The sequence below is a fragment of the Malania oleifera genome, chromosome 4, assembly GCF_029873635.1.
Source record: "Malania oleifera isolate guangnan ecotype guangnan chromosome 4, ASM2987363v1, whole genome shotgun sequence".
Taxonomy (NCBI): domain Eukaryota; kingdom Viridiplantae; phylum Streptophyta; class Magnoliopsida; order Santalales; family Ximeniaceae; genus Malania; species Malania oleifera.
Genome location: NC_080420.1, coordinates 107,219,786 through 107,245,071, shown reverse-complemented (window position 1 = coordinate 107,245,071; position 25,286 = coordinate 107,219,786). Strand labels below are relative to the sequence as shown.

Here is a 25,286-nt window from a genome sequence, read left to right as displayed (position 1 = left end):
GAATATCCTATTTAAAATGAAAAGCAGTAAAATAGGAAAGACTATCTACAGATGTGGGTAACATGCTACCCAAATCCCCCAGGATTGTGGAACCAAAAATAGCTAACAAATCAACTGATATGTTAGCTGTAAATCCCCTAAAGATCAGATTCTAAAAAGGGCTAATAGATATCTAATAATTCTACACTCCCTCTCAAGTTGGGTTGTAAATATTGATTAGGCCCAACTTGGAACTTAGATCATCAAAATTCTTTCTTAGCAAAGCCTTGGTAAGGATATCGGCTTGTTGGAGACATGTAGGCACATACAACATCTTGATTATTCCTTTATTTTTTCTTTTATGAAATGTCGATCAATCTCCACATGCTTTGTTTTGTCATGATGCACTGCATTCTTTGCAATGTTGATGGTTGACTAATTGTCATAGAACATCTTCATGGGTTCTTCACCTGAAATCTTCAATTCCTTTAGAAGCCTTCTTAGCCATATTCCTTCACAGATGTCGTGTGCCATTGCCCTAAATTCAGCTTCTGCACTGCTTCTTGACACAACTGATTGCGTCTTACTTCACCATGTAACTAGGTTTCCCCACACATGTGTGCAATACCCAGAAGTTGACCTTCAATCATGTATTGATCCTAGCCAATCTGCATCAATGAATACTTCAATATCTCTTCTTTGATTCTTCTCAAAAAAAAATCGTTAACCTGGTGTTAGCTTCAAATATCGTAGGATTCTATAAACTGCTTCCATATGTTCTTCATTGGGATTGTTCATGAATTGACTCACCATACTGGCAGAGAAGCCAATATTAGGTCAGGTGTGAGATAAGTATAAGTTTTCCAACTAGTCTTTGATATCTGCCTTTATCCACTAGTGCACTGTCTTCCTTGGCTCCTAGTTTCGTTGTTGAATCCATAGGAGTATTTGTTGGCTTGCATCCGAGCATCCCAGTCTCTTTCAAAAGATCTAGAACATACTTCCTTTGGGAGACAAGGATTCCCTTCCTTGACCGTGCGACTTCCATGCCTAGGAAGTATTGGAGATTCCCAAGGTCCTTGATTTTGAATTCTTTTGAGACTACTCATTTCCTCCTCATAATCTCCCGTTAGAATGATGTTGTCCATATATACAATGAGGATAGAAATTTTTCCTTCAAGAGAGTATTTAACAAATAGTGTATGATCTGATTGACATTGAGAGTAGCCAGACCTCCTAACTACCTTTGTGAATCTCTCGAACTAGGCTCTTGGGGATTGCTTGAACCCATATAAATATCTTCTGAATTTGCGGACTTTGTTGTGTGTAGCTTGTGTCTCGAATCCAAGAGGAATTTCCATGTAGACTTCTTCTGCTAGGTCTCCATTGAGGAAGGCATTCTTGACATCTAGTTGGTGAAGAGGCCAGTCTAAATTTACTGCCAAAGGTAAGAGGACCCGCATTGTATTTAACATGGCTATGGGGGAAAATGTCTCTTCGTAGTCGATTCCATATGATTGAGTGAATCCCTTTGCTGCCAGCCGAGCTTTGAATCGGTTAACACTTCCATCTTCATTGTATTTCATAGTGAATATCCATTTTCAGCCTACTGAACGTTTTCCAGTTGGTAATTCTATGATCTCTCATGTTCCATTCTTTTCTTGTGCATTGATTTCTTCCTAGACAGCAAACTTCCATTTAGGTGTACTGAGAGTCTCTTGTATGTTATTAGGAACCTGGATTTTGTCGAGGTTGGCAACAAAAGATCTAAAATTCGATGGCAGCCTTTGATATGACACAAAAGTGTATATTGGGTGTTTTGTGCATGATCTGACACCTTTTCTCACAGCAAAAGGACAATCACTATCATCATTAGTTAACTCATTATGGGAAGTCTCGAGATTAGAGTTACTTGGTGGAATTTCACTTGATCTAGGACTTGGATGAGACTCTTGGATTTTTTTCAAGGGTGCTTGTTGTTCTATCTCTTTTTGGTTCCTTCTCCTCCGTGAATAGGTAATCAACATATCATTTTTTGTTGGTTGAATAGCATCTAGATGCCGATGTTTCACGGGAGATTTTAAGAAGGGATGCGAAAGAGAAATGGAGTCAATAGTTGGAATAGATTCAGAAATTTGTCATACGTGAGAAGGGCCAGAATCAGAAGAAGGGTGAGATAACTCTTCAATATCCCAAAGCTGGAATTCCTGTGTAATCTCCCCCCTGAATTTCTGATTTGGAGTGATATGGTTTTTGCTCAAAAAAGGTGACATCCATGGAGTGATAATATCTTTTAGTTGTTGGCTTTATGGGGGCCAGCAATCTAACTAGCTGTGACAATGCTTGGCGTGCCAGCTCGTTGGCACCATTTCTGGTGCAGCCTCTCATGGGCGCTTGCCACTTAGTGCAGGGCTCTGCGCTGCTAGGAGTATAAGGAAATAAAGTTGCGCCCTCCCTAAGAGCAATTGCTTTTAGGCAAACTAGTAAGCACTTGATCTTGACATTAGTGGCTGGTGAATAGCATTTATAATCCTTTTGGTTTGGAGAACACCCTAGAAAAATGCAATTAAGGGCTCTAGGATCAAGTTTACACTGGTGTTGACTATGAACATGAACAAAAGCTGAGCACCAGAATCCTATGAAAGGAATAGTGGCGATGAGTCGAGTATTGGGAAAGGACTGAAGTAGAGTTTGACAGGGAGTTTGGAATTTGAGAACACAAGAGAGCATCCTATTTATGAGGTAGGCTGCAGTGAGAATGGTTTCACCCCAAGAGTGTTTCAGCACATCTGTAGAGAACATGAGGGAGCGGGCAACATCTAGTAGGTGCCGGTTTTTTATTTCGGCAATTCCATATTTCTAAGGAGTGTCGACACAGGAACTTTGGTGTATTATACCTTGACTTAAGAGATAATCATTAAGAATAGATTTGAAATATTCTTTGGCATTCTCAATTTTCACAATCTCTATTTTTGCTTGGAATTGTGTTTGGATCATGGTGTTAAAATTTTTGAAAATCTAACCTGCCTCCTACTTTTCTTTCATGAGGAATATCCAGGTAAGTCTAGTGTGATCATCCATAAAGGATATAAATCAGTGAGATCCAGTAATTTTCTTGATCCTAAATGGCCCCCACTCATCACTTTGAATCATTGAAAAGGGTTGGGATAAGAGTTGCGAACATGTTTTGAAAATTGACACTTCTCACACTGAAAATCATTTGGATTTTTATTATTGAATAATGAAGGTAAGAGTTTCTCGAGATACAAGAAATTTGGATGTCCTAACCTATAGTGCCACAATATAATTGCACTATAATTATTAGAACAAATGATAGAAAAATAACTTTGACTTCTAGACACTAAACAATCGGATTTGTGAGTTGTTCCTTGAGGAGGATCATTAACCTCGAGAAGATACAGCCCCGAACACATCTTTGCACTACCAATCGTCGTCCCCAAATCCAAGACCTAAAATTCACACATATTTGGGAAACATTTAGTAACACAATTGAGATCCCGAGTGAGTTTACTAATAGACAGTTAATTGCAATCCAAATTTGGCACTAATAGAACTAAGTTGAGTGTTAAGTTCTCTGAAATTTTAACAGAACTTGTACCAGCCACCTTCGAGAGTGAACCATCTGCTATCTTGACTGTTAAATTTTCATAACGGGGACTATAAGTAGAAAAAAAATTTCTATCTCCGGTCATATGGTCTGATGCTCCAGAGTCTATAATCGATGGACCGAGCTTCTCCTTTTTAACATTAAAAGCACTTAAAAAATTACATTTGTGTGCCAAAGAACCAACCGGTACCAACCACAGTAGTAGGGGCTGCTAAAGATTGGATGAACATTTTCTGCAATAATTCTAGTTGTTGCTTAATGAAGAGACTGGGCTTGGGTGGTGTTGGCTTTTCATCTACCGAGACAAAATTTCCCCGTCCTTGTCTACCATTGGCAAAGCAGGAAGGTTTCCAATCTGCGGGTTTACTGTGGATTTTCCAGCAGGTGTCCTTGATGTGACCAAGACATCGACAATGGTCACACCAAGACCTCCCTTTCTTCGGTCTACTGTCATTGCTGTTATATGGATTTCCTCGAACCGCTAGGGCTGAACTCTCTCGGTTTGTTGCAGAATTTTGAGGGCCCATCATTATCTTCTTTTGACTATCCAAAAGGAGATAGTTATTCCCATTAATTTTGTGTCTTTTAATGGGCATAAAGTTGCTATCTGAACTGCTATTGTTGCCTGAGACCATGGCTTCCTGATTGGCGATGACGTCTGAAACTAAAGAGGTGGAGTGGCCTCTCCCAGTGGCCATACTGTATTTGGTCATATGGGAGGATTAGGGTTTAGAGGATGCTCTTATATCGTGTTGAAATGTGGAAAAGAAAACTAAATATTCCACTAACTTATGAAAAAGATTACATTCCCTTTAAATAGATGATAATTCTCATCCAATGTTGGATTTCTAGGGAATAAATTAGGAAATTCTATTTTTTGAATAAAATTTGAAATTACTATTTCAGATTCTAGTAGATTCTAGGGAATAAATTAGGAAATGACTGGCGCCCAAAGAAATCCTACTAGCTCTTCCGGTACTTTTGAGACTAATCTGCCCAATCCCACTATTCCTCCCAAGTCTGTATCTTTTGATTACTATTCCCAGAATTCAGCCCTTTATATCATGGTTACAAAACTCAATGGGCATAAGAAACCATGGTGCGAGCATTGCAAAAAACAGTGGCATACGAAGGAGATGTGTTGGAAGCTTCATGGTAAACCAAAAAATTGGAAGCCAAAATCCAAACGTGATAGTCACGCCTACCAAGCCACTGCTGAAGAGACTCAGGAGCCTTCTACCAACTCGAATGTAGTCCCTTTTACCAAGGAGGAATTAGAGCACCTGTACAAATTGTTTCAATCTCCAAAATTGTCCTTAACTCCGTCTTGTTCTTTGCTATAGGAGGGTAACTCTCTTGCTACTGCGTTTTTAGGTGTTATTCCTAATTTTGTTCATTCTTGGATAATTGATTCTAGTGCAACTGATCGTATGACTGGTTGCTCCAAATTGTTCTCATCCTATAGTCCCCGTGCGGCAATAAAAAGGTCAAAATTGCAGATGGATCACTCTCGTTAATTGCCGAGATAGGAACTATCAAACTCACTTCGTTGTTAACTCTCGATGATGTGCTCCACGTTCCAAATTTGTCTTGCAATTTATTGTCCATCAGTTTAATTAACTCTAATCATCAATGTCAATCTAATTTCTACTCTTCTTATTGTGAGTTTAAGGAAATTTGCCATGGGGAGGATGATTGGCAGTGCTAAGGAAAAAGATGGGCTCTATTATTTTGACGATGGACCTAACTTGAGTAGACAATGTCAAAGTACTTGCTTAAATTCTGTTTTTGTTTTCGAAGATAGTGATATCATGTTATGGCATTATAGGCTAGGCCATCCTAGTTTTCAATATTTAAAATACTTGTTTCCTAATTTATTTCGGAATAAAAGTCCATCTTCTTTTCAATGTGAAGTTTGTCAGTTTGCTAAACATCATTGTGCATCCTTTTCCACCCAACCCTACAAACCAACTACACCATTTACTGTGATTTATAGTGAAATATGGGGCCCATGTTGAATATCATCGTATTCTGGCAAAAAATGGTTTGTGACCTTTATTGATGATCACACGAGATTAAGTTGGGTTTATTTGATAAAGGAAAAATCTGAAGTGGAAACAATTTTCAAAAATTTTTATACCGTCGTACAAACACAATTTCAAAAAAATATTCAAATATTGCGGAGTGATAATGGTTGAGTATATTTCAAAAACATTTTGGGCCAATTTTTTCTTGAAAAAGGAATTGTTCTTCAAAGCTATTGTGTCAATGCTCTGCAACAAAATGGTTTGGCTGAAAGAAAAAACAAACACTTACTGGAAGTAGCTCGGGCATTGCTTTTTACCAATCAGGTACTTAAATATCTTTGGGGTGGAGCCGTTCTTACTGCTACATATCTCATAAATAGAACGCCTAATAAGGTTTTAAGCTTTGAAACACCTTTTGATGTTTTCATAAGTTTTATCCATCAACTCGGTTGTCTTCTTCTTTACCCCTAAAGATAATTGGTTGTACCGCTTTTGTTCATATTCATAGTCATAAGTGAGGAAAACTTGAACCCCGAGCCATAAAATGTGTGTTTTTTTGGTTATGCTCCATCTCAAAAGGGGTATAAATGTTTTGAACCCATTTCCAAAAAAATGTTGTTACCTTGGATGTTATATTATTTGAATTACATCCCTATTGTATGCCTCATCTTCAGTGTTGGGGGGCGGCGGGGGGGGGGGGGGGGGGGGAGTGGAACCAAAACAAAGATTTGGTTGTGTTTCGTGATTTTTTCCAAACTGAAGAGCAAAGTGATCCTTTTCCAACTTTGATTATTCATCATGGAAACCCAAGCTTTATTATAGCAGGAGAAGGTGAGTCGAGGTTTTTAGATACTGAAAAGGCAGGTCTTCCTACAAGGCCATCACATGATGTTCATGATCCTATAATGACTAACAAAAGAGAAACAGAAAAAAACACCACAGCTTTGGTACCAATTGACATTGTCTACTCGCAATAGAGGACAACTGGAAAGAAAGGGTCTTCAAATCCGTTACTGTGTCCAAAATCCGTAAACCCTCTAGGTAATGTCCTCACCAAGCCTTTACCTCATGTTCAGTCCATTTCATCTTCGAGTTTGGAGTCCTCTAGTTCTGAACCCAAGTTTGGTTCCAATCTTGAGTTCGATGATTCTGAACTTCCCATTGCTGTCCGGAAGGGTGTGTGGTCTTGCACCCAACATCCATTGTCCAATTATGTGTCATATGAAAATCTCTCACCTATTTTTCATGCTTTTACCTAACAATTGTCTTGTATGGAGATTTTTAATACGGGTCAGAAAGTTCTTGAGTGGAAGGAGGCTGTCTTCGAGGAGATGAAAGCTCTTGAAAAAAATGGCACGTGGGAGTTAGTTGATCTACCAAGAGGAAAGACAATTGTAGGGTGCAAATGGGTGTTTACAATCAAGTATAAATCTGATGGTTCTCTAGAACGGTATAAAGCTCGATTGATCGCCAAGGGATTCACTCAGACCTATTGCATTGATTACTTGGAGACATTCGCCCCAGTCGCAAAGCTGACTTTGTAAGTGGTCTTTTGTCACTTGCAGCTGATCGTGACTGGCCTTTGCAACAGTTGGACGTCAAAAATGCTTTTCTTAATGGAGACCTGGAGGAAGAAGTGTACATGGATGCACCTCCAGGATTTGGTGAAAAGTTTGGCACAAAGGTGTGTAAACTGAAGAAGTCCTTATATGGGTTAAAACAGTCATCAAAAGCCTGGTTTGAGAAATTGACTCAGTTTGTTAAAAGTCAGGGGTATATTCAGTTTATCGGATTCTCAGATACTTGAAAAGTACGCCAGGCAAGGGTTTACTCTTCCAGAAGACCACACGGCAGAACATAGAGGCATACACTAATGCAGATTGACCGGAGATCTACATCAGGATACTGTACTTATGTTTGGGGAAATATGGTCACATGGCGAAGCAAGAAACAGAATGTGGTTGCAAGGAGCAGTGCCGAGGTAGAATATAGGGCTATTGCTAGCAGAGTTTGTGAGATTCTATGGGTGAAGATAATTCTTGAAGAGCTGCAGATGTCGGTGAACATGCCAATGAAGTTGTCTTGTGACAACAAAGCTGCCATAAGTATTGCTCAAAATCCAATACAACATGATCACACACAGCATGTAGAGATTAACAGACACTTCATAAAAGAGGAGATTGATGGTGGAGCTATTTGCATGCCTTTTGTTCCTACTACTCAACAAATAGCCGATATCTTCACCAAAGGATTATTCAGACCTAGTTTTGAGCTCTTTGTAAGCAACTTGGACATGATAGATATGTACGCTCCAACTTGAGGAGGGTGTCGGATTTCTAGGGAATAAATTAGGAAATTCTATTTTTTGAATAAAATCTGAAATTACTATTTCAGATTCTAGTAGTTTCAGTTTCCTGTTTTCTAGCCTAGAGATCTGCTGATTTGATTTGCTGATTTTGTGGCCTTCCTAATTTGGTGTTCTTCCTCTACTATTTATCTTGTAATCGTGTCTCATGAAATTCAAAAAGAATGGTTATTCTTCTTCTAAAAAATCTTTCAAATTACTAGGGATATTTACAACCTAGTGAAAATAGAATATCCTATTTAAAATGGAAAACAGTAGAGTAGGAAAGACTATCTACATAATCGGGTAACATGCTACCCAAATCCCCTAGGATCGTGGAACCAAAAATAGCTAAGAAATCAACTGATTTGTTAGCTGTAAATCTCCTAAAGACCAGCCTCTAATAAAGGCTGACAGATATCTAATAATTCTACACTTCTCTTGTAAGCTTTAGGCTAGTATAAATAGGAATCTTCAGCCACTTTTCTAGGAGGCTTTTGGCATTGTCTTTGAAAAGATTTTGTTCAGCTCCAGACCAGCTAGGGTTGTGAGATTTGGAGGCTAGAGTTTTGAGGATTCAACCCCGCGGTGCCTACCACTCCCTCCATCACAGCTCAAGGTGCAAGAGGCTAGCAGAAAGCCAGTGTTACCGTTCTGAAACAGTGCCAAAACAGGTACTGATTTGAGGATTAAGTAGTTGTTGTGACTTGAAATTGTCGTATTTTCTAAGCTAAATTTACAGCAATCATCTCTTTATTATTTTACAGATTAGTAGTTTTTTGAATCAATTCCTAAAACACTATCCTGAAATCTTAGTCTTCATTTGTGAATTTCTAGTTCTATTTTTACACCTATTTGCACCAAATATGTTCCATGTCATAAAGCATTGAGTTTTACTCAATATTCTTCATATGATCAATCATGCACATTGTCACCATGGAATATTCACATTTCGTGATCAATCACGAATTATTTAATACCCCAATATGCTTAATATTCTCAAACACATTCTTATTCCCTTGTTATAATTTTAGGTATAGCAAGGAAAGATCATAAATGTGAATCAGGTTACTCAAATAGAAGAGCTTTACATAATCCTAAATCTCCTTACAAACATAAAGCAATCTAGGGTTCAATCGAATTCCATAACATTGAGACAATTAATTCATATTCTTCAATCTGTATCTCCTTCCTCTTGTCATCACTCAGTTAGATATGTTCAAAGTTGCCTAAGCCTATCAAATAAATCTTGATAACCTTAGACCACTGTAATTAGTTACCTACATTCAACTTTAGTATTGATTTTTAACAAAAAAAAAAAAAGAGAACTAAGTTGTTGTGATTCATGGACTCCATCCCAAAGGGATAACACGAGACTTAAGGACTATAAGTTGTCATATGGCAAGGATACATTGCTCTTGCATGACTGAATGTACAAAATTTTGAGCACAAAAGACATCATTCTTGAGCTCCAAGCATGACAAATCTTTATTCTTGGCCAAGATAAAATGCAAATCAACATGTTATCATGACTAAGGGAATTGACCATTCAGGAAAAGAAAGACTAAAAAATTCTTAGTCTTGTGTGGCATTGAAGCTGCTGACTTGGGATTGGCTTGTGAGAGGGCATGAGAGGCATGAGAGATGGTCTTCCAAAGATGGACAAATCGACTAGGTCTGAGGGTGATTATATTCTTGGAAAAAATAACATGCAAACCGACCTGTTATCATGACTTACTGAGGGTATCAACCATTCAGGAAAAAAGGACTAAAAAGTTTTAGTCTTATGTGGCGTTGAAGCTTCCGACTTGGGATTGGCTTGTGAGGGGGCGTGAGAATCATAAGAGATGCTCTTCCAGGGAAGGACAAATCAGCTAGATCTGAGGGTGACAACACTGACAAGGTGTTGATTTTTCAAAGAACTCATGAAATATTGTTAAACAATTCTAGAAATGGGTTTAGACTTATTCTAGTGAGGGCAACAAAGATTCCAGCATGCTCCGAGGTACATATGACTTCCTTGGGATGACAAAGAGGCATGGGGCTAATAGACGTTGGTTTTAATTCTGGTTTGAGTTGTTCAACTCATGTTGAAGCATGGAAGCCCTACGTCCTCTAGTTCAAAATTGATAAAGGCCAATGGACATTGTTGTTTGAGTATGAAGGGGTAGTCTAAGATAGTATAGGTGTGGAGTTGAAGCATTACCTATCAATACAACAGAGAGTTTATGAAATCTGTTATCAATGGCTTGAAGTAGTCATTGGGGATATCCTCTTAAGCCAAAATATACTAGTAATTTGACATGGTGAAAGTTCGATGATGATTGTTCACATTTGGTGGATAATATATTGTGTTCTAGTTCGATTATGGTTCAAATGATGGGAATCCATTGATCATGTTTATGTTATCACGACAGCCACAACTTTTATTGTAGAGTTAAGTCTTTTTTTTTTTTGAGTGGGGGGACAAGGGTGATTTAAAATATGATTGATCTAGATGGTGGGATTCATGGGAATGACGATCAAACTTGGGGAAAGACAACCTATGAGAGATAAGTTTCCGTGGGTTTAGAAGCAATAGATGTATAAATCTACTGGAGTATGGTTTATCATCTTTTGGTTGTTGGGATAAGTGGTGTTGTTCCTTGAATTCCTCTTGAGAATCCTTGTTTTAACCCTTATGAGAGATGGTGGGATTCATGGGAATGGCAATCAAACTTGGGAAAGACGTAACCTATGAGAGATGAAGTTTTAGTGGGCTTATAAGCAATAGATGTATAATTCTGTTGGGAATATGGCTAATCATCTTTTGGTTGTTGTTAGGACAATTGGTGTTGTTCCTTGCATTCCTCTTGAGGATCCTCGTCATAACCCTTTTTCTCCTTACCAGATATTTTGTTGTTGATGATTATTTTAGAAATGACTTTGTTGGCTCCCTTAAAGGGTGTAGTATCTAATGTTGGCATCCTTCTTATTTTTGAAGGAGCCCAAAAGCATGTGGATTTATCTAATTTCCATGGGGATTAGCTAAAAAAAAGAGTCGCTATACATGTTGACCTGAGTGGTGCATAGAATAACAGGAACCATTCATGTTTTTGGATGATCTGAGTATTAGTTGAAGGTGGTTATGATCCAAGAGTCCAAGTTAGAAGCAACTTATGAGTTTCTGGTTAGGAATATTTGGAATCCTAATTGAGGCTCACCTCAAGGCAAAACATGTCTAAAACACCTTGAAGCTCAATCTAGAATGCCAAATCCCAAAAAGGCTAACGCATTATACGTTGTGACTTACACATTTGTACAAAAGGCATGCATATTGCACCTTTTTAGTTTAAGCTCACACATTTTGGGTGTGTGATTTTCAAGTTAGATTTGGCTAATAAATTTTAAGTGCACGTTTATATAATAAGGAATGTCATAATATGAGTTGATTTCTAAAACTCCTGGACCTCAACCTTTCCAAAATAATTGAAAGTTGTATCTTAGATCTTGAAAATAAGTTGAACTTGTAATGTTGTAGATATCTCGTCATAATTTACATAATGATTTCAAGTGTTAGAAATTTTTGAATGGTCAACAAGTGGTTTGCAAATTATATTTGATTTTGTTTTACATTATATTTGTGATTTTCTTAATTTCTATTTATTTTTAAAATATACATATTTTATTTACATATTTTATCTAAAAATAAATTTCTCAAAAGGCTTAACGTCAACACCTTAAGGCTTACACCTTGCTTCTTAAAGGTTAAAATGCCTCACCTTGCGCCTTTGCCTTTTGAAACATCGCTTTAGAGAGTTTTTTTCCTTCTGAGAATTTTTAGGGTTTTGGAGGTTGGAAGGAGGGGAAAATTTTCTGGAGGCGTGCAACTTTTGCTATGGTGTGGTGTATTTGGATCAAATACAACTCTAAAATTTTCAATGGATGGATGACTGCTTCTATTATATGTGGAGTAGGGTTCTTTGTCTCACACCACTCTGGTGTTAGGCATTTGGATAGTTTTTTAGGACATGGCTAATTTATGTGCAACAAGAGTGGAGGGCATTGCTTTTCTAGCTGTCTTTTGTTATTTTCTTGCTTTTGTTTGAATTTCTAGTTGTTGTCCTCCAATCTTCTCCTCTCTCTTAATAATAGTTCTTATTTTATCTTCTGAATAAAAAAATTCACTCTGCACCACATTCCAACAAAAATCCTCAAGAAATGCTACTTTAAAACTGCCCAGGGAGTTTTTTCTCTATCCATCCCAAACACTGCACACCTAATCTCCTCAAGAAACCTCTCCAACAAAACTGGTGATCCTCAAATACATGATGCCAATCTAAAGTCTAATCTCTTTATCAAAAGCCTACAATCTCAATCTGATTCTCAACACTATAATTTCTCTCTCTCTCTCTCTCTCTCTCTCTCTCTCTCTCTCTCTCTCTCTCTCTCACACACACACACACACACACAATTTCCAATTCATTGATGAATTTTGGTTAAAACACTATAGTTTTTTGTTTTATTTTATTTATAGTAAAACTGAAAACAATCCACAATTTCTGACGCTAAATTTGCTAACCAATTACTTGGTTAAACTTCTGCCCTAATGTCATTTCAGTTGCTTTTCTCCAGGGAAATATTTCACCTTTGCAACGTACAGTGCTGGAAATCTTACGGCAGCTACGTCCAACAGATTATCTGTCTTCAATGTGGTTCCCTTTTCTGCAGGAGCTTTTAAAATATCTTCCAAGATCTGATTCTTCACAAAATGATGATAATGAGCCTGAGCAAATCAGCAGTAAAGAGACTAGTCCAGGTACAGAAGTGGAACTTGATTTTGATTCTTCTTTCCATCTTAAACAAAGAAAGTAAATAAAATATGATGTGTTCTTTCCAGGTTCACATGAGATGGTAAATTATGAAATTCCTAATGGTATTGCTTCCATATTCTCAGACAAATCGCTGAGTTCTGAGGCTGTAGCAACTGTGCCAGGTGGCAGTTCAACTCATGTTTTTGCTGAGAAGCTTGTTCCTGTTCTTGTTGAACTTTTTATTGAAGCCCCAGCTGTTGAAAAAAATAATTTATTCCCTGAAATTGTTCAAGGTCTTGGAAGGTACATAATTATCCAGCCTCTGACATGAAAGTTATTCTAAAGCATTTGTTCAACTCTGGGAAAAAGAATGCTGTTTTTTATGGTGGATTAAATTTAACTGTGAAGATACAATCTTTTCTGATATAAAAAAAAATTCGAGAAATTGGAGTGTAAAATTTCATTTTTTATCTTAGTTTCCCATTGGGCACTTCCTATAAGGCAATGGGAGTGTGTGATGTAGAAATCAAATATATTTGCCTCCACATGGCACCAGTTGCCCACAAATTTGTAGAAGCCAAGAAAGTTTAGTTCTTTTTATTTCCATTTTATTTTTGTAGTTCACACTTTATATTTTCATGTTAGTTCGAGTTGTCTTGGGTTGGACGTATCTCAATTGATTAGAGTGATTAGGGTTACCTAATTTAGTTCTGTTTGATCACAAGGCTATTAGCCTATAAACTACTAGTTGCAATGAATTTTTTATTAGCTTTTAAGAATTAATGATTTAGATTTTGAGATACTGGTTGGCTATATGTTCCCTACAATGAAGTCACACCATTGCCTTGCTACCATCAATGTGCTATCACTTTACCTGACATCCAATTTCCTACTTCTGCCACTGTAGTTGCTAGTTGCAACAATTGACCAAGCCTTTGGTTCCCTGTTAGAACCCTCAACACTGTGCAAACTCGAGCTATTTTACTTTCTTAATTACATTGTATATCCTTTTTTTAGGGTATTTTTACTAGGGCTACATGTTCAGGATTCTGGGATATTACTATTCAGGAAAGAAGTATTTTAGTTTATTTAGGTTTTAAAATTTTTTTACTAGTATTTTAGCTAGTTAGGTTTCTTACATAGTTTCCTCTTACAATGAAACTTGTATTTTTCTTTATTTAGGTTTGTTAAATTAGATTTTTGTATTTTCTAAGCACAATAAGCCTCTTAGCTAGTTTTATTCAGACTTATGAAGAACTTAAAGCTGTAGGACGCTGGTCCTGCATCAAGTTGTATCAAGTATACTCTCATTTGACATGACTTTGTTATTTGATCTCAAAATGCTGCATATGGTCAATATTTTACAAGGCTCTCTACAATTTTCCACTTAAGCATGCAGAGTTCTTGATTAAACTTAAATTGCCTTGTGCCACCTCAACCTCCACCTGTCGCCCCACTAATCCTCCAGTCTAACAGTCAAACCATATTTCATAATGGTAGGAATCACCCAAAAAATCATGTAGCCTAAAACCCACCAACCATAATAAGTAACACAGTGAAATTTAAAGTTAGATGAGGAAAAGAAGAAAAGAAGGGAAATCATAACAAACTAAATTAGAGATTGGATGATGGTAGGGTTGTGTTTTCCTTTTCAGATAGAAACAAGAAGATCAACATCTTGCGAAATTGGATCATTAGACAAGGAAACCAAAGGCATAGCAGTAGAAGCTGGGAGGAAGAGACTTGACTCATTTTCGTGTATACTGTACACCAACAAATCAGGATGATCCATGTTATTTGAAGGACGCAAATTTGAAGCAGATGCAGAAGGAGTGGACAGAGCTAATAGGTCATAATCTGAAGGCTAGGGAGAGAAAGGGTAGGCATTGCTCAAGGAATCACAATAGTATGGTATAGACTCAAAGAAGGTATCATCAATAAAAACGAAGAAATGGTGTAAACTAGGGCTACGACATCGATACCCCTTTTTAGAGTAGAAGTAGCCTGCAGAGATACATTTGATAGAACGAGTATCCAACTTATCCACTCGTGGATTTAACTGATAAATAAATTATACTCGCCCAAGTATACAAAGAGGAAGTGAGAGCAAAGGAGCCTTCGGGAAGAGAACTGAATAGGATAGTATTTTGCCTCCAAAGAAAGAGGATGGAACTTTTTTAATGAGAGAACCAGCAGTGAGCATGGGATCACTCCAACATACTTTGGGGACATTCATCTAATACAATAGGGTAAATACAGTAACAAGGAAGTCTGTTTTTCCTCCTCATGACTCCATTTTCTTGTGGTGTGTGGACACAAAATGATTAATGAATCATACCAGTGTTAGTCACATGGGTAGTGAATTGAGTATTGAAGTACTCATAACTTATGACTACAAAATATTGGTAAATAAATTGAGTTTTTATTTCAGAATAGAAGGCACAAAGGATATTAAATGAAGAAGGGTCTTTTATTAAAAAATAAGGCTGAGTCTTGAACAGTGTTTTAAAAGCCTCAATCAAGGCTCGCCTTAAGGCTAGCCTCAAGGCACAACATGCCTAAATGCATTGAGGCTCAATCTAAAACACCAAATTCCAAAAAATCTAACACATTATATGCTGAGGCTAACACATTTTTGCAAAAGGCGCACCTTTTTAGTTGAGGCTTACATATTTTGGGTGTGTGATTCTCCATTAAAAATTGGTGAAAAAATTTTAACTACATGTTTGTATAAAAGGAATCTCATAATATGAGTTGATTTTTAGAACTCTTGAACCTCAATCTTTCCAAAGTAATAGAGTTTTATCTTGGATCATGAAAATAGTTTAAACTTTGTAATAGTATAGCTATCTCTTATCATGATTTATGTCATGAATTCAAGTTAGCAATTTTTGAATGGCTGACAAGTAGTTTGCAAAGTATATATATATTTTATTTCTTACATTATATTTGTAATTTTCTTAATTTTTATTTATTTTTAAAATATATAAAATTTATTTACATTTTTTTTTAATCTTAAAAATAATTTCTTAAAAGGCTTACGCCTTCCCTTACGTCTTTGCCTTTTAAAACATTGGTCTTGAGTAGTCATTGACAGAAGTAACAAAATATCTGAACCTCAACTTTGACATGACTCAAGTGGGACCCCAAGCATTGGAATGAACTAACGTGAGAGGGATGACTGCCCATTTATCGACTCGGGGAGGAAGTGGAACATGATGGTGCTTTCTTGACTGAAACAACTCAAAACTCATGACACAGAACTCAAAGTAGGAACCGGTTATTTTAACTTGTCCAAATGAAGCATGACTAAGATGACAATGGATTTGATGTGGTATAGCAGCAGTAGTCCACCAGCCTTATGTCCTACACCAGTCATCTTCATCATCTTCAAATCTTGAATAAAAAAAATCTAGAAAGGTTATGGAACAATTCAGTGATTTGTAATCTTACTAACATGAGATAATGGAGAATTTAGGAATGAACAAAACAGAAGAGAGAGACTGAAGGAATAGAATTTACTGTTCCTATTCCCTTGACTGTAGTTGTGGACCCTTCAGAAAGGAAACTTGAGGTAGGTTCTCCAAATACTGGAGGGCAGAAGTAGATACCTGTCATATGGTCAATGGCGGTAGAATCTATAGCCCAGGGACTAGTGGGAGAGAAACTAGCTGCCATGCAAGCTGTAGGATTACAAATTACCTTTCTGAGCATGAGATGCTTGTTGGAATTCCTCATACTGCAAGAACTTTGAATACTCCTCCTCTGAAACAGATACAGTATTCTGTCTGCCAATAGCTGAACCAGTGAGAGTGGAATTTGTGGTGACTGATGAGGGAAACATAGTTTTGTAGTTCATGGACTCCATCCCAAAGGGAACAACTTGGGGGAAGGAAAAAGAACAAAAGGACTAACAACACATCAACAGCTCTATGGTGACCAGCAAAGGGGTTTGCTGAAACCAACAACACTGCAAGCACCCACCAATGTAATGAGGAGAGAGTGTCTTGCTGCTCTTGCACAGTCCAGGCATCATGACAAATCTATACTCTTAGCCATACCTGCAAAGCAACCTGTTACCATGGCCTACAGAGGGAGTCAAATCATCACAGGGCAAATCAGTGCAAAAACAAGGTTTAACACCCGTGCCGGCACATGACATTGGAGCTGCAGTCCTGCAATTAGCACTTGAGGGCGCACACGATTTCCATCGGAGGTGATCTTTCAGGGGTAGGCAGATCATTGAGGACTGAGAATGTGTAATTTTAATTTTTGAAAAATACACGGGATATTGTCAAACAAAAATTGGCAGTGAGGTCAGATTTCTTCCCAACAAGGCATGCATAGGGTTAAGAGGCTTAGGGCTTGGTATGGTGGTGACTGCCGCAGTTAGGATATAGGTATCACTATCAGACTTTGATACCGTGTTAGAAGTTTTTTGCGGACTAACCTTAATCACAGTGTTAGGTCTTCCTCTCTATTTGTAATATGTGTCGTGTACATTACAATGACCATCATACCCTTAGTTACTCATGCTTACTAATACACTGCTGTTATACTAAACAACTGAACCAGAGACAAATATTTGTATCCTCATAAACAAACCTACATGCCTAACAGTCAATCATTTAACTTTGGATGGGAGATGCAATGACATGAATATATATATATGCATGCCTGCCTTTTTTAGATGGACATCATTCCCTTTTTTGTTGTATCTTCGTCATGTTCTGACTAATATCAATTGTCTTTGTTCTTTATCAAAAATAAAAAATCTGTGCTTTCCTAGAAAACACAAGCTTAGATAATGTATGGATGAATATATAAATATTTCATTATGCCGCATGCCCACATGCCCTGAGACAAATTGCAAGAATATTGAGTCTAAAAACTACCCTTTTTCTTTTCCTTTTTCTGGATCATTGTGATCCAGATCCATACTGGCAGAAGAATATGTGATAATGTACAAATATTATAGTAGCCTCTCGTATGATATTTTGCTTCAAATATTATGTATCATATGACAGAAGTAAATCGACCAAAACAGGGGAATGTGCCAAAACTTGTTCTTTTTTTTTTCTTTTACCAGTAGTATTTACTAGAACATTTTAGTTAAGAAAAAAAATGAAATTAAAAAAAGTTATGTTTATTTCTCTCAACAAAACTTAGGTGCAATATTTATTCCCTTGCATTAACCGTTGGTGTGTTTTGTATCATGCATGAGTTTTTCCTTTCTATACTTTGTAACACACAATCTATAAGGGTCATTTAGTGAGTGACCCAAGGATACTGGTTAAAATTACAATTTTATGAAATAGTCTTTATTTTTTGCAGTAGAAATCGCCATGTTCAATTCATTAATAGTATTAGTTGTTTTTTAAAATATTGCGGTGACAAGTGCCTTCAGGGCTTGCGCTAGAAAAATCCAATTGTTAAAGTAATTAAAAGAAATAGAAGTATCTGAATAATGATAAAAGATACTTGTAAAATGCAGTTAGCAATTAGTGTTCAATTCAAATAATAGCTGAGTATTCAAACATTCATTCATTCATTATAATAATTATTTTAGCAACTATCTCTTTGGTAATCATTTTAACAATTAAAGCACAATTGATTTGCGTAATTTCAGATATATTCCTCCTTGGCATCATATTCTTGGTAATTGTGATTGCCAATAGTCATATTACCGAAAATCTGAGATTGAGGAATTTGGTTTGCATGAAAGATTCTGGGAATACAAGATTTAGTCTACAAGGTACTGCATTAATAGTTCAAAAAAATCTCCTCATCTTGGAAAACATAAATAAAATAGAAATGATGAAGGGTGAAGAAAAGAGATGGGATGACAGTCATCTTTGAAGAGGTCTCCCTTCAGGTCATTGCTGACCACCAAATAAATCTTTGGGAAAAAAAATAGGACTAAATAATGATAAAAGAGGAGAAAAGGCATTTAATCTCATCGATCTGGCCTTCAATCTATTTGCTTTATCTGGTTGAAGAGGACACCCCTTGATCTCTCTATCTGGTCTTTGGTCCGGTGGCTAGAACTTTGATCTACTTGAAAGGGGCTCATAATTCTTAAAGGGGGTTAGTTGATGAGTAATTGTCATCCAGTGATCTTTATAGGCAATTGATGGTGGCTAAGTCACTGATCATCTTCTTATTCAAAAAATAGTGGCTTAGATTGCCAGTTATCTTTTTGGTTGATGAATGGTCATGGTGCAATGGAGCAGCACACTGCACACCTGCTAATTGTGGGTGGGGTTTTACGTTGATTCCTAGATGGGGGGTCTTTTGACCAAAGGCCACAAAGTAGGGACAAATATGTTCCCAAAAACTGATTCTCATGGCAATCTAAGATTACCTAAAGTGGTGGGAATCAGATTACCACATTTTCCGATCCACCCTCAAAAATTGAATATGCTAGATGCTACTATTAATGCTTTATGTAACAATTGTGATGTATTTGGTTCAATCTTCTAAATGAACAATTAGATACAAACATTTCTTTTTGCACTTATAAAATGGAACATTCGTTCTTGTTATTACCCTCATTCATTTTTCCTAGTGCCTTTTGTTTCAATTATTGGGTTTTGAGGTTATAATTTTGCGTAATATAATTGAACTTCTCTTATAGGTGTATGACAATGAGAAGAGACAGTCCAGATAGTGCACTTTGGAGAATAGCTGTTGAAGGCTTCAATTGTATTATTGTTGATGATATTAGAAGAATAGCTCTTACTGGACCAGATCCAAGTATTAGCAAACCTGCAAGATTACGTGTCTGGAAAGAAATTGCAGATATTTATGAAATATTCCTTGTGGGTTATTGTGGACGCGCTCTTCCTTCCAATTCTATTTCTGCAGTGGCACTCAAAGCCGATGAGTCTCTTGAGTTGGACATTTTAAACATTCTTGGGGATAAAATTCTCAAGGCAAACATTGATGCACCTGTTGATGTAATTTTCTTTCCAACTTTAGCGTGGGTAGCAACATAGAAAACTGAAATGTGTAGATTTAACATATGCATGCAACATCAGTAACTGCCACTTAATTATCGTAAATGACATTTCATATTAAAAATTTAATGTAACATTTATTTTATTTTATAAATGGCTGGGAAGATGGGTGTGGGTTCGAACAATTTTCATTATATTTTTCAGTTTGGCTACTATGATAATCTTACATATTGCACTATCAAACCACTTTGAATCCTACACATTGTACTATCAGACCGCCCATTTAACTTGTATATGTTGCCAATCGCTCTTCTAAGTTGTTATTTTTAATTACAGGTTTATATGTTCTTTACACATTTTATCCTCATTTCAGCAACTGAGCTAGTATCAAATTAGTGATCTAAGCTAGTCTTGTTAGATGCTTATATTCACATTGGTATCCAAAAAATTGGTGTCCTAAACAAGTATTTCCACATGAAATTCACATAAAAAAGATTTATGTTGTTGCATGATTGTGGACCATCATTGCTTCTTTCACCCTGCATCGTGTTAGTTTTTGATACGGGTTATTTTATGGTTCTTAAGAATTGAACAGCTGGGTTGTCCTATAATGTTTTGAGTGCAATACCCTGTTAATAAAGCAGATTTCTGCGTTACTGCCCTTTCAAAAATAATTTTCATAAAAACTATTGATTGGGAGGATCTCACTGACTTCAATATTTTCCACTGCCATTGATTGTACAGATTCTACAACGGCTTGTTCTGACCTTGGATCGTTGTGCGTCCCGTACATGCTCTTTGCCCATTGAAACTGTGGAACTTATGCCTTCACATTGCAGCAGATTCTCGCTGACTTGCTTGCAAAAGTTATTTTCCCTGAGCAGGTGTAGTATGGCAGGAGGTTATCCAGGACCCTTGTATTCCAGTTTCTAAAACTTGAACTAATACACAGATTACCATGCACTGCTTTAGCTGTCTGTTGCAATGGCTCGCTGCTGGGAGCACTTGAATGGGCATCTCATGTGAGATGGTGAAAATTTAGGATGAATTTCTAGATCTGCTTAAGATGTGGTATTTCCTTGCGAGCTGTTCCAATGGACCTTAAAGCCAAAATTATTCCTTTCACGAGGCCAGATTTCTCGCTTTCTCAGTGCCTGTGAATTATATCTGGCCTGTGAAATATTTCTGACAAGAACCAAAAATCTCTATAAAATGAGTTGGATAATAACGTGACTTGTCTGTGATCAACTAATACCTATTGTGTTCAGTCTAGTATCCTTGATTTACTTAATCATCTAGGTAATCCCTGTAGTAGTTTTCACATTCACACTCCTGTTGTGTTTTGGAAGAAATGTTTATACTCGATTATAATTTTGGTCAATAATTTTATGCTTCCAGTCCATTGTATTCTGAGCGTGACATTCTTCTTATCCATCCTCAGTTACAGCAATGAAGCCAGTGATTGGAACTCAACAAGATCTGAAGTTAGCAAAATATCAATCATGGTGCTTATGACTAGATGCGAGTATATATTGAGCAGATATCTGATTGATGAGAATGACTTAGGTGCTTTGTGTTTTCAACTTTATTATCTTTAGATATTTTTATTGTTTCATTTTGAATTCTTTGCATCCCAGGTTTTCTTGAACCATCCAACTGTTTTTGCAGGTGAACGTCCATTACCAACACCGAGGCTTGAAGAAATTATATATGTTCTTCAGGAACTTGCTCGTCTAGTGATTCATTCAGACACAGCAGCCATCCTTCCTCTTCATCCATATTTGAAGGTTGGCCTCTCAGAGTATGAAAATCAGGACAGGCGTACCCATTTACTTGTTCTATATCCATCCTTCTGTGAGCTCGTCATTTCAAGGCAAGTGAATATAACTTTCAGACCCAAAAACAGAAAAAAAGAGGGAAGAATGACATTTGATATAACACTCTTTAACACCCATTTAACTAGTTGATGGTTATTTTAGTCTTTTAGTATCATTAGTGTGTTAGTGTAGTGTTAATAAGTAAGAGTTAGTAAAGGTATTATGGCCATTAGAATGTATTTGATATGTATAATAGAGGGAGATACCTATCGTTGTGTTAGGTCCTTCATCTTGCCAAAAATTCTCAACATGGTATCAGAGCAAGATCCAATCTAAACCCTACCACCAAACCAAACTCAGCCGTCACCGGAAAACATCCTCCCGTCACTGCCCTTCTTGGAACCACGTCAACCCTTCAATATTTCACAAAACTCACCACATAGCCAAAAACATAACCCTACGAACAATGACCCTGTAAAATCCCATCAAGGGAGACCATCCCACGCACCTCCACTCACTGATTGACTGCTGGCAGTACCAATCCCATGTGCCAGCGTGTGAGACAGTTTTTTCTGATTTTTTCCTCCAACATGTTATGATCCCTTCCATGGACCATAATGTCAGGCTGTTGGGCATGTGTTTTGTTTAAATATCCAATTTTTTTTACCATGCCTCGTGGCAATCCGTTAGTTGTTGTTTGATGTTAGTAAAGACCATGTCTTGTTCACCTTGTTCATGGTTGTTCCGGTTACTCGGTTAGTTTGTTTGTTCCTCTTGTTTGACAGTGGTCTAGTTTGTAAGTGTTGGATGGAGTCGATGAATCCCAAAAACATGTTTCCTTCATCGCTACCACAGATTACAACTGAAAAGTTGGATGGAAAGAATTATGTTCAATGGTCTAAGTTAAGAGTTTATTTAACAAGGTTAGGAAAATTTGACCACTAGTTCCAATCTAAGCCTCCTAATGAGAAGAGAAAAGAAGTGTGATTCAGGAAGATGCTTTGATTGTTTCCCACTTGTGGAACTCGATGGAACAGCAGATTGCACGAGTGTGCATGCATCAGCACACATGCAAGGAGATTTTGGATTATGCCAAGCTTTTGTACTCTAGTAGCATTACACATTGTCGCAAATGCGGTGTATACACACATATGTATGATTTATCCTTAAAAGTACTTTCAGTTACAATAGGGAGACAGGAATGTTACAAAGTATCTTGGAGAGATGAAGCATATTCATGAGGAGCATAACATCGTGCAACTTGTAACTACCGATGTTCATTAGATGCAGAAATAGAGGGAGCTGGTGATAGTTCTTCAAGATCTAGCAAGTTTGAAACCTGACTTTGAAGCAGTCCAGTCCTAGATAGTTGGTAGGGCAGAGTTGTCATAATTTTCCGATGTTTGTTCTCGTATCCTTCGTGCTTCCTCTAGCACATATTCTTCTGCTCTTGCATCCGGCTCTAAGAGGACAGCCTTTGCAATGCAAGGTGCTTCTAGTTTCCAACAAAGCAACTACAAAAAGTCGTTTGAGCGGCCTTGGTGGAAGAGATGGACAAGGTAGAGGAACTCCTCGCAAGTGCGCTCATTGTGGACAAGGTAATCATAATATTCAACATTGTTGGGATCTCCACTGAAAAACTTCATGTGTTGTCAATGCAGCCACCATCGACTCCACACCATTTGGGGCCAAGTGGGGAGCAACGTACTATATCTATGTCCGAGGAAGAATATTCCAAGTTCCAGCAATATCAAGTGTCATATCAAGTTTCTCTTCCCATTGCACCCCTTGCCCAAATAGGTAACCCCACAATTTGCATATCATCCAGTACTTCTCATCCTAGTCCTTGGGTTATAGACTTTGTTGCTATTGATCTTATCACAGGTATATACCTAATTTCTTCTCTACTCTCTAGTATCCTAAAAATTTACCTCATGTTATTCTTGCTAATGGATCTACTAATGTTGTCAAGGGAATTTGGACTGTAAATCCCACTTCCTCTATTTCTCTTCCTTCTGTTTTGCATATTCCCTAGTTTTCTTTCAATCTTATGTCAGTTAGCAAGATTACCAAATCCATGAATTGTTTAGTAACATTCTTCCCTAATTCTATGTTCATTTAGTATTTGAAGACGAGGAAGACTATTGGCGGAGGGCATGAAGTTGTTGGACTTTTTGACTTTAAGATGCTCTCTCCTTCTACCACATGCACTGCTGCTATCACACCTCTCCAAATTCATTGTTGCCTTGCTCATCCTTCATTGGAAAAGTTGAAGCGTCTAGTTCCTAATTTGAGTTTTATGTCTAGTCTTGATTGTGAGTCTTGCCAATTGGAAAGCATCATTGTGCCCCTTTGGCTTTCTAAGTCAATAAATAGATAGCAAGCCCTTTCATGTTACTCCATTCTGATGTTTGGGGTCCTAGTCGAGTTGTGTCCAAGTTGGAATCTAGATACTTTATAACTTTTGGCGATGATTATTCAAGGATGACTTGGTTCTATTTAATAAAGATCATTCTAAGTTATTTCATATATTTGTTCCTTTTTTTAGGAAATAAAGACTTAATTTGATTTGCCAATTCGAATTCTTTGAAGTGATAATACTAAAGAGTATTTCAGTACTCAATTCACTACTTATATGACTCAGTTCGGTATTGTTTATCAATCATCCTATGCCCACACTCCTCAACAAAATGGGGTTGGTTAGAGGAAAAATAGACATCTTAGAAATTACTCGTACCTTTATCACATGCATGTGCCTAAAGTGTTTAGGAGTGATGTAGTACTTTAGTGCTTGCTATGTTGGGGTTGCAAAGAGGAAAAATAAACATCCGAGAAATTACTCGTAGCTTACTTTATCAGATACATGTACCTAAAGTGTTTTGGAGTGATGTAGTACTTATTACTTGGTGCTTGCTATCTTATCAACAGGATATCCTCCTCTATTCTTAGTGCTAAAATTCCTTACTTTGTTCTCTTTCCTATTTCACCTCTATTCTCTCTAGTCTCTACCTCTTTGTACATTCAAGTATGTTTCCTTTGTTCATCAGCTAACTCGTGGGGTGGATAAGTTGGATCCTCATGCTATAAATGTGTCTTTTTGGGTTACACATGCACTAAAAAGGAAATCGTTGTTATAATCCTACTTTGCATCACTTCTTTGTTTCTTCTGATGTTACCTTCTTTGAGTTTGCATCACATAACTCTCAGTCCCTAAGTGCTTCTTATCTCAATGAGTCTCTTCCCCTACCTAATCGTCCAAATTTTAGTTTTCTATCCTTACCCAATCATCCACCTATGCCTCCATGTAATTTGAGTCCTTGTCATCTCGATTGTCCTAATTTGCGGGTGTATTCATGACGGCAGCTCCAAGGAAGAGTCACCTCTAGCTTCTACTACTATGCCTTTGGGTTCCTCGTTTGATGATCATAGTCCCCACGATGTTGATCCTCTCATCGCTATATGAAAAGGTAAATGCTCCTCATGTACACAATATCCCATCTCCAACTTTGTTTGCCATGAAATTTTATCACCCTCCTATTATTGTTTTATTACTACTCTATCATCTATTGTCCTTCCTAAATCCATTTCTAAAGCCTTAGTCCACTCTGGTTGAAGGAATGCAATGGTTGAAGAGATGAATGCTTTACATGACAATGATATGTGCAATTAGTCTCTTCCTCCTAACAAATCTATGGTTGGTTGTTACTGGGTGTATGCTGTGAAAGTCAATCTTGACGGT

General features: G+C 37.2%; 1 protein-coding gene across 4 annotated transcripts in view; it reads left to right on the top strand.

Annotated features, from left to right (window-relative positions):
* Window positions 1-25,286, top strand: part of LOC131154318 (uncharacterized) — a 126,522-nt gene that overhangs the window by 98,761 nt on the left and 2,475 nt on the right. For 2 of the 4 annotated variants that reach the window (XM_058107011.1, XM_058107012.1), the window contains exons 38-43: window positions 12,593-12,776; window positions 12,858-13,074; window positions 19,409-19,730; window positions 20,475-20,614; window positions 21,172-21,296; window positions 21,399-21,603. In XM_058107011.1, coding sequence (XP_057962994.1) covers window positions 12,593-12,776; window positions 12,858-13,074; window positions 19,409-19,730; window positions 20,475-20,614; window positions 21,172-21,296; window positions 21,399-21,603 — 1,193 coding nt within the window. The remainder of the gene's footprint in view (window positions 1-12,592; window positions 12,777-12,857; window positions 13,075-19,408; window positions 19,731-20,474; window positions 20,615-21,171; window positions 21,297-21,398; window positions 21,604-25,286) is intronic. The other 2 variants (XM_058107014.1, XM_058107013.1) reach the window with 1 other exon arrangement.